This window comes from Myiozetetes cayanensis, unplaced genomic scaffold (genome assembly GCF_022539395.1).
Source record: "Myiozetetes cayanensis isolate MyiCay16 unplaced genomic scaffold, myiCay2020 scf2-11, whole genome shotgun sequence".
Lineage (NCBI taxonomy): Eukaryota > Metazoa > Chordata > Aves > Passeriformes > Tyrannidae > Myiozetetes > Myiozetetes cayanensis.
Window position 1 is genome coordinate 110,011,316 of NW_026087411.1, and position 15,949 is coordinate 110,027,264.

Genomic DNA, 15,949 nt, shown 5'->3' on the forward strand with positions numbered 1-15,949 from the left:
TGATTAAACTCCCACAGCTCACTGATACTACTCTTAACCTACAAATTCAAGTTTGATAATGAGTCATTATGGAATTGTCATGGCCTTGAAAGTATCAGCCTGCAGTGACAGAACCTGCAGAATCCAACTGATCCCAGAGCAGAGTTTCACTAAGTATTTTGCTGAAGCATTATGATTCAAGTGGACACTCAAGCTTAAAATTTACTTTCTTACAAATAAAAAAAAAAGAAAGAAAAAAAGAAAAAATATGAAGAGAGACACTAACTCAGTTACTGAGCATTCCTAGATTCAGCTATTCAATGGGAACAGCAACAGGTATCATGTACAGAGGCCTTTTAGGTCTAAACTAAAAAACTCCAGAAAAACTTGGAAATCTATTTTAGTAAGTTATTTGGACACTGATCACCAGAACAGTTAGTCCCCATGACAGCAGGTTCCCTTTCTGTGCTACACAGGGTAGTCCACGCTACTCTCCATACTTTCAAACCTCTCTGCTCTTTCACAACTGTTTTGAGATCTCCTCTTTTGTAGTGCCTCCTACATGAAAGCAGCTTCCAAATGAGAATTGCTAAATGATATATAACTTGTTCCCTGCTTTTTACTCTGTGAATGCAGCTTCTCAAGTGTCCCCCCAAGTAAGCTACACAGAGCAACAACTGCAAGTGAAAATTGAAAATGGGAACTGATTCAGCTTGGGAGAGAAGACAGAACGAAAATCCCCCTTTTGTGACATCCGGACACCTCAGCTGTGAGCAGGTAGTAACACAAGGATCTACGTAATGAAATGTATTCATAGCTACTTGCTTTTTCTTAGCTGTTATTCAAGATGAAACTCTACAGCCTGGACAGTTCTTACAGGAGGAATTTCAGTCCTGTCTCTGTGAAAGAGGAGGTGATGCTGCAGCGTGTATTAGCACGAGAAACACTTAACTGCATGAATTCTGTCTACGTCTTTCTACTTCTGCCTTTGTGGTATTTTAAACAAAACACCATGAAAGCTCCTTGAAGGCCTCGTTTGTATGTGCAGATCAAAGGTAAAATAATTATTTGAGATGCTTCCATTATAGGGATGCTTTTAATGTGGTTATTCATCAAATAATTCTTAATCTCTAAGTGTAATTTAAATAACGCTATACCTGGTTAATCCAATCAATTTAGAAAGAGTCATTCTAGTCAGATTAAGAAAAAACTCCAGGACTGGCTCATCAGTGATACCCATAAGATGTGGGACCAGTTACCAGCTAAATGTGCTAGACAGAGAGACAGCCAGATAAATCCTGATGGATTAACCAGGCTTGACTGTATCTAAAAATAAGTGCTACCCGTAAAACTACTCGAACATGACAAAACACAGTTGTCATAAAAATATAGCCATTGCAAAATAGATAAATCATTGCAAATAGGTTCTTAGTAAGTTTGCACGGCTATGAGTTGAATGTGCTGAGTGAAAATCTGTTGGACTATGTTTAAAATAAAATATACTTTCTGTGCACAAATAAGAAACAAAGACCATGCTGATACACTGCTTTTTTTTTAATCTTTCTTTGGCCCCTGGGGGTCTACGATGAGTCCATAGCTGAAAACCAATTTCAGGTATGATGAGATTAACCAGGTGCATTAATTATCTGATGGCAAAAGAATTTAAGGGCAAACAAAAAGGCACTATATTATGTATTTTCTCTCTGTACTAGGACTGATCCTGAAAGATCAGGCTCCTGTTTTGTTCTAAACGTCTTCACTTGGAAGCTTACAGGAGTTCAGGGAATCCAGCACGTTGCAGGATTGTATCTATTATGCCTAAATCAGATTACATATAAATACAGTGGGTTTAGTTCTCATTTACACTGGCAGATAATGTATCAAGACCTTGATGTGAATGAGAATCAGGTTTGGGATTGCCCAAATTCAGCCAAGCACTTAAGTGTGTGTTTAATGCAAGTATGTGTGTGGTCCAATAGACTCCAAATTGAGCATGCACTCACATATTTTGCTGAGCAAGAACCAAAGTTCGACAAGGATATACATATTTCATTTACAGGTCTCTGTTAGACAAAATTAAGCAGACAAAAGAGCGAGAACAAGAATAGAATACTCACTTCTAGGCTCTCTTGGCCCATCCACTGTAACCTTTATAGCTCTGTGGTATGTAGCGACTTGGGGGGGATTTGTCAGGACAGTTATTGTCAAAGTAAAGCTCTTCCCTACAAAGGGAAAAAAACAACAAGGAATGAGTGATTACAACATGAAAACAGTCACATGCATGTTCAGTAAAGAATCAGAGACGTTTAAAATTATTCCCTGTCGTTACCACAATCGTGAAAATTAAAAACATAACTGACCATAGGAGTTTTCCTCCCCTTCAGTTTTACTCTATGTCAAGAATACGTCCATGTGTTGACAATCTAAATGTTTCTTATTTAATAATGGGTCATCATACAATGACAGAACAAAAGTGATTCACTGCTGAGGACAAGCCAAATTCTTTGCTGTATTGAAAGTGGTGTAAATCCAAAGCAAGTCAGATAATTTAAAAATTTACTCCAGTTTCGCAGCTGTGTGACAGAGAGCAGAATGTGACCACATGTTATTTACTTCACACAGTTTTATCATTTCATTTGTTTGACTTGACTACAATAAGATGAGGAAAGAATATATTTTCCTCCTGGGAGATATTTTAACAGGGAATCAGTGTCTCCTGTCCTTCATACTCCAGGGCTAATACGATGATATCATTATTACTGGAACACACCTTTTTTTTTTCCCCATATATATTCCATCTATGAAATCCTAAGAAAGCCCCCAGCTTTCCCGTGAGGGTGAGAAATGTCTGTGTGCACGTAGGTTACTATCGTCAGTCTGCATTGTTGGGTTTTGGGTTTTTTTCAACTTCACAAAGCTCGAATTCAGGCAGAGATTTCACAAGATCGTCCACAGGCTTTTAACTGAATGAAAACGTTAAAAAGAAATAAATAAAGGGAGCTGCCTGCGTCTGAGCACACATTCTCACAGGCGCTGGCCCCCGTTTGGGAGACTCACTGACAGTTGTAATCTGTTAGATATGCAACGGTTAGTCATGTCAGATAGTCAAAACTGAAAACTGTTTCAAGACAGGAAAAGGTGGGCGTACAACAGTGACTCAATAAAACAGTCAGCAATCTTTGGCCTTCATGCTCATTTAAGCTGCTACTTTACCAGACACTTAAAACTCTTTCCCCCTCCGCCCCCCTCCCCTTCCCTGGGTGTATTTGTGCATTTTTGTTGCTAAGGCTTTTCCTCTCGCTGAACTCTGAAGGCATTCAATCAAGGCACAAATCTTAAATGATATGTAACAGTGCAAACTTAATGCAGTTTTTTCAAGCCTAATACAGAACAGCTTATATATAAGGCATAATACAGAACAGAGCTTTGGCTGTCAAATCTAGTAATTGGTCTTTCTTTCTGGTCCAAGTCGTATATCCCCCAAACCTGCCTAAGACACGCATCATTTATTATCAGGAGTGCAACTTCAAACTGTCTTGGCTATAATTTTCATGAACTAAAATGTGACATGGATTTTTTTAAAGGAAATATAACTGTCATTTAGAGTAAAATGATTTTCCAGGTGAATCTGTGCTCCAGCTGTGCCCAGCTCAGCACAGGGAGCAGGGAGATGCAGGTTAGAGGGATGATCAGGACCCCAGCAAATAATAGAATTTTAGAACGGTTTGTGTTGGAAGGTATCTTAAAGATCATTTAGTTCCAAATCCCCTTCCACTAGACCAGGTTGCTCCAAGCCCCATCCAGCCTGGCCTTGAACACTTCCAGGAATGGGGCAGCCACAGCTTCTTTGGGCAACCTGTTCCTGTGTCTTGCCACACTCACAAGGAAGAATTTCTTCCTTATATCTAAGCTAACCCTGCTTTTTTTCAGTTTAAGCATGAAAAAATCTCAGGAGTCTGAATTTCATCCAGTGGTCACGGCTGAAGGTGGCTTTCCCCAATTTCACTGGGAAAGGAAGTATTTCTCAGATCATCACAGGAGGAGAGTTAGGTGTGTGTAGGATGTCCAGTCTTTGTCCAGTCTTGCCCATCTGCTGTCCCAGAGGTGAACTGTGTGTCCTGCCAGCTTATGGTGGGTGCGTGGGCAGCAACAGCCCTGCTCAAGCACACAGTGCCTCCACGCCTGCTTGTTTAGGGCTGAGGAGGGTCTGTGCCTTTTATCCCTCTCCAAGAATGAATTCAGCCTACTGCTGAATTCATATATTACCTATATATTATTACATACATATATAATATATATTATATATTACATATATAATTCTCTACGTACAGGTTTAAAGCTTCCTTTGGCACCAGCTTATCATGTCAAAAAATTCTGACTACTAAATTGTATGCTGATGACATTCAGATCACAGATACCTCTGGAAAATCAATAGAATATTATTGGTGACAAAGATACTAAAGGGGCTTTTCCATATACCTTTGAATGAAGAATTTGGCCTTCCATGCCACCATTGCCTTTATACACCAAATCCATACAAAAGTCTATCATGACAGAAAGAATTAACAAAATATACTATTTGTAGGATGCTGTAAAATCATTCTATAGAATAGCACTGTAAGGTTTTTTCCACTACACATACTCCAATAGGCTACAGAAGCCAGAAAAAAAATGAGTTCCTTAATTTGAAGAGTTACGTTTGAACCTCAACAGCGAGAATTTCTGAACTGTCACCTCTCAGCCAGCCTAAGCTGAAGAGGTGAGCAGCTAATTTGAAAGGGAAACTGTTTTTGTTCCCTAACTGGTATTTTACCAAACCAAAGCATGGATGCAGTAACACCGACGAAGCCCCCTCACACTCCATAAACCACAGAGCACTTCATTGTGGGGAGCTGCACAGCCCTGCCAGCGCTCCAGAGCTTTCAAGAGATGATTTACATATTACAGGATTAAGAATGAAATAAATTTTTACTGTTCTTCACTGTTTCAGTGATGCTGATGCCTTCCACAGCTACTTCACAGATATCCCTCCTCAGCTACAAAATCCTTTAATGCACTTTTTATCACCTTCCTTTATTGCCCTTAGTCATTTCAACTATCCACTTTCAGAGGCTAAAGACTAATTGTAGTTCTCTTTTATTAAATTCCCCAGCCAAGCAGTCATCTGGCACTATTGCTTCAGTGTGTCTAAACTGTGCATTCTTTGTTATTCACACATGTGAGCCGAGCTAACACAGAGGAGGATGATATGGACATATGCTGAAGCACAAGGCAAACTCCAGAAATGAGCTTGAAAGGAGACTCAGCAGCTTGTGTGTGCGTGTTGCATATTTTTTCAGTTAGATGCTAATGTGATTAAAGTATCGGGACACAACAAAATTAAGGTTATGATCCTTTGCTTATTGGAGACAGGAATTCTTTCTTCTCTGAGCTGTGGATCAGGCTTGTAAAAGTGAGCTACTGCCTGAAAACCACATACAACAACTGCTGCATTTGCATCAAACACTCTGGTTACTTATTCTTATGAATCCAAAAATGGTGTTTAGGAGAAATCATATAAACTGAAACGTGAAGCTTCTGTCAGGCAAGCAACATAAATATGTATAATAATCGAGTTTCTCCATTGAGCCATGGGAAGCAAATAAAAACGTGGGAGAGGAGGTGAAGTGGTAAGTTGATGATTCAGACTTCACAATCAAATTTAGAGATACAGAGATCAAAGCACGAGCTGCTTAGAAAGATGTAAATCTGAAGTCAGGAACAGGTGTGGATTAGTTTCTTGCCACCTAAAAAGGATTTCTTTATTGCTTTATTTTTTCCTGTTCTGCTTCAAGATCTGTGTTTACCGATATTTGTCTATGTAAGGAGCTTTCTCACTTCTGTTTGCAACCACTGCTTTCTTTTCCTGGTATTTTAAGCAGAGTTCTAAAAATCTATCATTAATGATAACTCTTTCTCCTTCTCTCCTTCTCTCTCTCTCCTTCTCCCCCTCTCTGTTCTAAGTCTGGAAGACAAGTCTGGACCAATTTCTCCATCCTGCCTCTGGCAGCAGAATGCAGCATTTCAGATCCTCCACCGAGTCCCGGCTGCTTCAAAGGAAAAGCCCTACTTTCTTCCGTTAAGATCATAAGAAATATAGGGGGAGGGGGTCAGCCCTGTTTGGACATAATTACACTTCATCAAAAGAAGCTTTCTTCATCTTCCATGCGTGAAAAGTCTGCAAGCAGTTAAGTCTGTCTTTTTTCTTCCTTTTTTTTTTTTTTTTTTACTTTTCTTTTTTTTTTTTTTTTTTAAATATAAAAATTGCTATTTGGGAAACTGGCCAAAACTCAGAAAGCCAATATAGTAAAACAGTGCACACCCTTTGTTTTTCTTTGAAGTCTCTTAAATAAATATGTTGAGGGTTTGAAAAGTACACTATCGCTTTTCCATAGATTCTGCCCAGATTGATCAGAGAGAAAGTCTATTCCAAGTCTGCTAGATAAAAATATAAATTAAACTATTGGAACCAAATTTTAGGAGGTTTGTGTTTGTGTCTGTAGCTATATCTACTAATGCTTTAAGCTATATTTAATTTCCTATGCTTTAATAAAAAGTATATGTCATGGGTTTGAAATTAAATTCACAGATCAGAGGTAGTACATCACATTTCTGTCCTTTTTCAGCACTACTGAAAGACCAATATACCACTGAACTTCTACTGTAAGGCAGCAATAGAGATGGATCCAGAGACCTTTCAAACCTAATCCATCAGCAGAATTACAAAGCAAACTGTTTTTCTAAAAGAAAGGAAGACAAATGGAAGAGATAGATAACACCTTGTTCAAAAGGGGAATAAACTCTGTATTTATATTGCACTACTGTTGCAAAAGTTACTCTGTCTTTTAAGTTCTTCTTTATTATCAATACTTTGCAAGTTTTAAAATGATAAAGAGAATTTTGGGCCAGGTGTCTAAAATAAAGAATAGTCACTGTAAGCCATGCTTATGGACTCACTCTCACAAAGCACTTGTAAAAATGTGCTGACAGATTTAGACTATCTGGGCCTCTGTCACATGTTTAATTTCTTTTTAGAAAAAAATTAATTCCTTCCTTAAGATGAATTGCAATTGCTTTCTAAGGAATATTACTGTAAAATTAGCTTTATTGCTAATTTCCCAGCATAATTGTTCCGCTTTTGTTGCTTTGGTTTTCCTCATGCAGGGCTAGTTTAGGCAAATCAATAATTACTTCAAATACATAAAGAAAAAAAATATTTGTAGGTTGAAACAATAACTGATGCAACCAAACATTCTGAAGATTCATGCAGCAAGAACTGCAGTGCCAGCTTCCTTCAAGATGTCTTTTCAATCACTACCTGACATTTGAAAGCAGCCAGGAGACCCTTAGAGAGGAATTCTTGCAAACTTGCAATGATTACAAAGGCTTTCTGTAAGTGCAGTGCCCTTTCCAGATTATAGGAAGCTCCTAAACAGCTGGAAGACAATGACAGCACTCTACAACTTCAGAAAAAAAAAATTGAAAGTTACCATGCCATTTAAATTAAAGGTTACATGTAGTTCAAGTCCAAACTTACCAGCAATTCATAAAAAGTCAACCAGCTTACTAAAAAGAAAAGTGGGGGTGATTTTCACAGGTTATCAGCAGTTTGATCGTAAAGGGCAGAGAAGCCACTAGTAAACTTTCCACCAACAGCTGTTAAGCCTGAAACATCTAAGTCCTTAAAGAATACAACCTATAGCACATGTGATATGCAAAATCCCCCTAATTACAGGTCTTCTACAACAACTTCAGAAGCAGCTTTACTGCTAAAGGGAATTCTCCACCTCTCACTGCCATGGCCTGGGATACACTTTTTGACTCCACATAACCCAGATCACATATATGCCTTTCTCCTTCCACCCTTCCTTGATTAAAACAGGAAAGCAGGTACTCTGCGAGTCATTTTTCAAAACCTGTGTCTCATAACACTACAGAGGCGTGAAGAGTCAGAAAAATTGAAGAAAACTCTTAACTTGCTTTGTGCAAAAGCTGAAGTTTGCCACCAAAACACGTGTACACCCTTCCAAATGAAAGGCTGACAACCTGAACAAGCTGGTCTAGTGGAAGGTGTACCTGCCCAGGGCAGGGGATTGGAACTAGATGACCTTTAAGGTCCCTTACAACCCAAACTATTCAATGTTTCTATGAACAATGGATTTATGGATTAACCACTATTTCATTGCAAAGTAAGCCTGACATCCAGACATTGTTTTTCATTTCATCATGGACACATAAAAGGTAGTGGCCTACCTCTTCCACTTCTGCCCACAAATCGTAAGTCATTAAATCTGGCCACCTGGTTCTTCATCACGGCAGAAGCGTTTCGCAGCTCTGCAGAGTAGTTCTCATCGTTGCCAGCCATGACAGTGACCACTGTCCCATCGGGCACTTCTCCTAAGGCCACCACCTGTAAAAGGGGAAGACAACCACAACTGGTAAAGCCACACTTTGGAAGGGTATGTCTCCCTTCCAGCTTTCCAGGCTGCCACGTTCATGATGAGGCTCCGTGGCAGCTCCTTCTCCAGCCCGCTGTGGTGAGGAGTCTTGCACTCGCTGTGCACAGAACAAAGTGCCACATCAAACACAGAAACATCATGTATTGTCTCCCTTTCTCAGAGCCTAATAGGGAGTTTCTTCTTTGTTGCATTTCTTCAGAAACCTTCAGTGTCCTTACACAGAGTGTTCGCTTTAATGCTTCCTGAAGGCCAACTTTGTTCTTAGCAACCAACGAGCACCGAGAGAACACGAGGCACGGCTCGTATTCATAAATTATACACGGGAATGCATTTGAAATGGAAATCTGGAAATTACTATTAGCAGCCTTATCACCCAGAATCGGTTCTGCTTCTCTGCTGTTTACACCCACCACCCTGACCCCCGAGCTCCTCAGACTTCAGGCCAGAGAGAACCCCACATCCACCCATCCCAGGAGTGGCACTCGCGGCATCAACAGATAAAGCTCTACACCCAGCACACTCTGGGATGGAGCACTTTGTGGCTGGAATTCAAACTCTTCAGATGCAATATAAAACAAAGCTGTACTTCCTTGCAGGCATGTAAATTTTCATAGTGCTTGCAAGAGTCGCATGTGGTTAGTGCTGATACCTCCCTCAAATTCCAGGATGGGTGAACAGAAGATATCAAAGTATTTCACTTCTCCTTACATTCCAGCTACCTGATAGTCTCACTTTTATGCTTCAATGGTTGAGTAGTGCTCCAGCGTCTGATTAGAAAATGTCACAGAGCAGACAGCTTCTAATTTTAAAACACCAGGGATACCTACAGTGTACCATGACTTTTTAAATTAAAAAGAAGTTAAAAAGAAGTTAACTAACAGCCTAGGAAGAAAATACACACATGGGAGAAAAAAGTCCACAACAGTATGAATACAATAATTTCTTTTTCCCCTTTTATGGAAAAAAATTAATAATAAAAAGAGATTCAGAAATATTGCATAGCTGAAGTCAAACTTGAAAAAACATCTTGAGCTACAAAGTGTCTCCACTTGCAGTTTCTACCAGTTTACATGGTCAGATATGACTTCTTATATTACTCAGAGTAATTAATCTGTCTCCTCAAATATATATTACATTTTGTCATACGGCCTGCTCGAAATGTCTTTCCCATATATGATCCTGACTGAAACTAATAATTGCAGGTTGCATGGTGATATTAATTCAGTGGAAAGAATTAGGAGTTCTGGATATGCAGGGAGAACATGTGGCCCAGTGCACTGTACAATGTTTCTCTCAAACAATAAAAATGAAATGCAAAGGTATACAAAATATGAAAATATTTGAAATAGACCATATTACTGAAAAGTGCAGCTTGTCTTATTAAAAGAAATATTGAATCAAAAAAAGCAAGCAAAGCTGAAAGTCCTTTTTTCCATAAACACCAGGTAATACCACCCAAAACTGAAAACTGAGTTTTGCCACAAACTGGTGTAAGGTTTTCATCTATCAAACAGAGATTTTACTTTAAAGTTATATGAATGTCCCTCAACATAAAAACAGAGGAACCACCTTTGTGGGTAAGATCTGAGGTCCCACTAACTCTCTGACTTGGGTCTGGCAGCAACCAGGTCTGACGGCTTCAAAGCCAGGTGTAAGGAACAATAAATAATAATCAAATAACAAATAATAAACTGCTGAACAGATTATAGAGCTGACTCTAACCATTAATAAATGGATACTGGCTTTAACTCTAAATCATGGGTCTTGAGACTACTCCCTTCCCAGCCTGCGACACACCACGTTATCTCTGGACGGTCTTGTCTCGCCCATCAGCGTCCCGGGGAGTTGTACCCTATGCTTTTATATCTCACAAAACAACAACAGAAAATTACATTAACTCCAGAAATGCAAAGAAGCTGAGAGCTCAGAAGGAAGCACAAGGCTGCCAGGAGCCTCGGGAGAGGGAGCAAGATGCCTGCAGTCTCAGCTCGCCTCTTTCTCCCCAGGTACCCAGAGCACAGACAGACAGTGCCATCACAGCTCCGTCACAGCCCCAAACACAGATACAGCTTATAACACCTGGGCAGGAGGGAGCGAAACCTCTTATAAAGCCCCCCTCCATCCCATGTTGCTTCTCAGAGCTCTCCTGCCTGCCCTTTCCACTGGATGTCAGTTCAATTTGTCAGCTTAGCCATCAGCCCAGAGCTGCATGTGCTGCGGCTGTCGCCGGGCGATTGCACCTAATCGAGAGCTGCATCTTTCCTGAGAGGCTCTGGATGCAGCATGATGCAATATCGCTATTCATTTCACTCAGAGGAGACCGAAGGACAAGACAAACTGCAATCAGAGGTGAAAATAAAATCTTTGGTTAATAAAATAAAGTCCTATAACACGGGAAGCTCCCCTGCCAGCCCACAGGAGCAAAATGTGTGTTCTTTTCATAATTTGATATTTTTTTTGCCACAAAGTACCAGAGGACTACTGCACAGGTACATAGTAGCTCTGGGTAGAAAAAAAGGTTTGCAAAACGAATTTGAAACCTAGAGAAACACACATCATTTTGAGAATTTTAAAAAGTAACTCTACCTACTGAAAGACTGTTGGCATAAACCTTGATTTGGCAATTTTATGCCATGTATCAATACAAAATTAATTACATGTTCTTAGAAAGAGGATTGTAAATGCACTGTGAAATGTGTAAAGACTATGTAAAAATATTAAAGATGAGAAGTAGCCACAGTGCATTCCTTAACTATTCTTTGTCTCACTGTCTCTCTCTCTCTATTTCAACATATTTATTTTCCATTATAAACTCTCTACACATTTCAAGGATTAAAGGTAAATTTTGCTTTTGCCTTTTTTTTTTTTTTTTAAACCAAAACTCAAAACGGTACACGAAGTCAAATGAAGCCCCAAAATAAAAGCAAAGTAATTCTTACAAGTTGAAAATAACTACGTGTTTTTTGCATAACACAATTCTCATCTGGTTAGGCAACCTGTTTGCCCAGTTTCGGTCCAGTAGGATTTGAACTGGCCAAAGCATGTACCCTACAGACGGAAGTTATAGGTACAAAGCAAAAATACTACACAACAACAGGTACTCAGACTCTCTACAGAGTAAAATGCTTGTTTAAAAAACACCCCACTAATGTACATGCTAAATAGTTCCTCTCAAACACTGCTATCTGCCACTTCAACAACTTTCTTGTGAAACACTGAATGCAAACTGCCTCTGAGTGCAAAATCTTCTGTATTGAGAATGCTTTTTCCAGAGATTGCCAAAAGAGCATCTGATACTATTAAAAATATTTTAATGTTCTGTAACTTAAAACAGAATAACTGATTCGCGCTACTTTTTGTTTCAAAATCTACATCTGGGCTGACAATTTATACAGCAGGTTTCAGCTTGAAGCTATTTAAAACAGCTGAGTTATAAACTCTGAAAATTGGGGTTTGGAGTGGAAATGCTGACAGACCCAGAACTACTGTGGTGCTACTGGGGAGAGGTTTTAGACTCCATGTCCCATTTTTCCCCTGCTTTTAGGTCTTGTAAGACTTTGCTACTAGTAGCATCATACAGAAGTCACTTGTAACCTTTAACGTGGCAATTTGAATCTTTATGACTTGCAGTAAAAAAATCCCACAGAGGGGCCAAGTTCTGATGACTTGACTCAAATAAAGTACCACTGGCTACTGAGATTAAGAAGTGAATATGATTTGGACCCAGGTGCACAATATCCATTTATTTTGTGCTGGAATATGAAGAGCTAGAGCTGTAATAATAGGTACTCATCTAATCCTCTTCCCCACAAAACCAGTTTGTATTAACAATCTTATTAGAGAGCACACGACAGGGGCTCCCTCCCCAGTGTGTGCAAATATTAATACTTAAAATTCAAACCTAATGCTAAGCCAACACTATTTCAAAAAATTATAATCAAACCCAGCACTGTTTATAACATACTTCCTCTCCTGCATATGATTTATATCTGTTTTTTTAAATTAAAACAGTGCTATATCCAGCGTACATTTTCACTCGAGATCGCTGCAAGAGAATTATGACACACTTAACACACCACTCAAAACATTATCATCAACATATTATTTATTGCCAATAAAACTTCACAAAGTGTGTTGTCTGTGAGCTATTTCACTTTCAAGTTACTGTTCAGCTGAGATTTCTATAGCTCAAATCTGTCTTTTCTTTCCCTTTCAGAGTAATTCCCATTCTGTTATAACACAGTCAAGCATTTCACTGGATGATACATGAAGCTTCTTTGGTCTAAAACTACTGGGCAGCTGCGTGCAAGTTACATTTGAAAAATGAAACAAATTTTCAATAAAATGGTCAAAAGTATTTCAAATGAGTTTCAAATGAGTTTCAAATTAATTTACCAGTAAATAAGGGTATATGTAATTTAGGAATAATTTTTAAAAGTACATATTGCACGCTAAAACACAGCTGCACCCACAGTGGAAGGGTGCAAGGGGCAATGTGTGCCCTGAAGCATCAGTAAATAAGTCAGATCTGCACTGCCCTCTCAGCAGTCAAATAAAGGAGACACACAAATAAATACATATATATGAACACAGATTGGGAAATGGTCTAATCCTTTTTCTATCCTTTTGTCACAAGTAGGCATTCTTATTGTAATAATATTCTAAATGCTCTAATATTTAGTTTAGATCTTTCCCTTATTCTAATGAGCTGAGACCGCATCCTTTGAATTGCTGTGAGGTAGAAGAAGGCTCAGACACCTCAAATGAGAACAACACCAGCACGATAATGCAACAGCTCTCGTGTCCCTTCTTTAAAGAGTAACTATAATGCCAACTTAATCTCACCCTCTATTAAATTTGAATCACAATTCTGCAAAAGCTCTTCCTCCTCCTCACCTCGCAGCCCCTGTGAATCAAAATCACCGTGATCCACCCTAGAGAGACTCTGAGTGCTACACCGAGTCACAGAGTCAAAAGACACTCCGTTGTTCTGCCATTTCTACTGAGTCCGACCATCCTGTCCTGCACAAGCAGGCCCTGTGCAAAAGGTTCCTGCCGTAATTCCAGCCTCTCCAAGCTGTTCCCACACACATGAGCACTTCGGTGAACCCTCACCCGCACACCCGCAAGATTTTCAAAGCAAAGCTCTGTCTTTATCACCACTCACTTTAACACCAGCTCATTTAACCACTTCTACTTTTTTTTCCCGCATAAGCGGCTGTGATAACACGGCTGGCAGTGGGGAAATCCAAGAACAAGGCCGTGTTCTGGAACACGCTGGATGAGACCATTTCCAAACTTTTCTGTCCTTTGAGGGATTTTCAGGGGTGTTATTTTTCCCAGGAAAACATGGGTATGATGAGGGCCTTGCAGGGCCAACCCACCTCGCTCTGAACCCACATCCCACTCAGACAGGTGCTTGAGGACATCCCCAGCCATCACCCCCTCCCTACCAAAGGCCACTGCGGGAAAAACTCCGGGGGCATGCTTGGAAGTATGGCTAGGAGAGGAAAAGGGCTTGTTTTAAAGCACACAATTATTGTTGTTATTATTACAGTTTTTGTAAAAAATCGTTTCCTCTCATTAGCGCGCCGTGGGGATGGAGACAGAAAATTAAAAGCAGCATCCCCGGTGCAGAGTGGGGTGGGATTTATTATGGAAACGTGCGACCCTGCCAAGGAGAGTGTCTCTGGGTAGCCACTTCCTCGCTTGTCCACCAGGAGAAGTGAAGGGACCCCGTGTCCCCCCCCACCCGGAGCTCTGCGTCCCCCTTCCCAGCCCCATCTCAGCCAGGGACGTTGGAGGGTAAAGCCGCAATCCCACTCTGCAACCCCAGCCCGAACCTCGGACCCCACCCCGCCTTCCCGCACGCTTCAGAGTCACCCCAAATCCCCCAGTCCCACTCCCAGGAGCGGAGAGGAAGGAAGGAGCACCCCCCTGGGTCAGGGACTGGGTTTCGAGGGGGATGGGGCACCCACTTTATCACACTGAGCTCTCCCCTTCCTCAGGGAGGGAAGGCAAGGTTTGGGTTTTTTTTTAAATAAAAGGAACGACCAGAGAGAGGGGGTGCGGGGAGTGTCTCCGGGGTGGATGCTGAGGGTGGCACAGGGTGCCCCGGGGAGGACGCGCCGGCAGTGCCCCGCGGGGATGGAGATAACGGGATGGCTCCGGGAGCACGGGGGACGTGGCAAGGGTGAGGGGGACAGAGTAGACCTACGGGGGGCACAGGAAACGCAGCAGGACGCGGGGCACGGGGACCACAGCAGCTGGAAGGCACTGCGGGAGTGCATCCCGACACATTGCGGGATGGGGAGTACAGGAGGCACAGCAGAACGAGGACGGGATACAGAAGCCACTGCAAGACTTGAACACTTGGGGGGGCGGGAATACAGGAGTCACTGCAGGACCGGGGGGTTAGAGAAGCCCCTGCGGGCCAAGGGGGCACAGGAGGCATTGCAGGATGGTGGTGCAAGGGAAGGCACTGCAGGACTGGGGAGGGGAGGGGGGTACAGGAAGCACTGCAGCCAGGGGGGCACCGGAGACATTGCTGGGGCGACGGGGGACACAGCAGCCCCTCGCAGGAGGGGGAACACAGAAGCCCCTGTAGACCGATGGGGCACAGGAGACACTGCAGGAGGGGATGCGGGGGGCACAGAAGTCCCTGCAGTCCGGGAGGGGTGGACACAAAAGTCCCTGCGGACCTGGGGGGCACAGGAGGCACTGAAGGACGGGGGGTGGGGTGCACAGAAGTCCCTGCTGGCCGGGGGGCACAAAAGCCCCTGCAGGACGGGAGAGGAGGGGGCACCGGAGACACTGCGAAACAGACACAGAGAAATCCCTGTGGGTCGGGGGGGCACAGAAGCTCCTGCGGGCCGGGGGTCACCGGAGACAGCGCTGGCCGGGGTGGGGGGGAGCACAGAAGCCCCTGCGGGAGGAAGCGCAGCCGGCGCGGTGCGGGGGGAGCATCCCCGGCCGGGGCGACTGCGGGAGGGGGGTGTCTCACCTTGAACGCCACCGGGAGGGTCTTGTTGCAGCGCCAGTGCGAGGGCAGGACGGAGCAGAGGAAGTTGGGGCTGTCGGTGCGGACCAGCTCGGCGGGGTGGTCAGCGATGATCTCCACCATGGTGCGGTTATCGTGGGGGCGCAGCCGGGGCACGGCGGCCGCCGCGTCCTGTTGCTGCTGCTGCTGCTGCTGCTGCTGCTGGGCGACCACCACCGGGCTGACCTCGCTCATCTTGCCGGGCTGCAGGCTGCTGGAGGGGGGGCTGAACCTCCGGCTGGTGCTGGGATCTACGGGAATACGCATCACAACAGCCACAAGTTAGCGAATTGGGGGCGGGGGAGCGGTAGGGGATCTCTCGTCGAGGAGGCGTGTAGTGGGGGTGGAGGTTGTAAAAAAATTAATATATATATATATATAGCGAAAAAAGGGGGTGAGTGAAAAAGTGAAGGGGTGAAGATAAGGGGCAAAA

General features: G+C 42.5%; 1 protein-coding gene across 8 annotated transcripts in view; it reads right to left on the reverse strand.

Annotated features, from left to right (window-relative positions):
- RUNX2 (RUNX family transcription factor 2) overlaps positions 1-15,949 on the reverse strand; it is a 222,919-nt gene that overhangs the window by 146,186 nt on the left and 60,784 nt on the right. For 3 of the 8 annotated variants that reach the window (XM_050316036.1, XM_050316034.1, XM_050316037.1), the window contains exons 1-3: positions 15,481-15,783; positions 8,272-8,428; positions 2,097-2,201 (exon numbers count right to left, since the gene is read on the reverse strand). In XM_050316036.1, coding sequence (XP_050171993.1) covers positions 2,097-2,201; positions 8,272-8,428; positions 15,481-15,783 — 565 coding nt within the window. Of the gene's footprint in view, positions 1-2,096; positions 2,202-8,271; positions 8,429-15,480; positions 15,784-15,949 lie in introns of those variants that run through there. The other 5 variants (XM_050316033.1, XM_050316031.1, XM_050316039.1 and 2 more) reach the window with 4 other exon arrangements.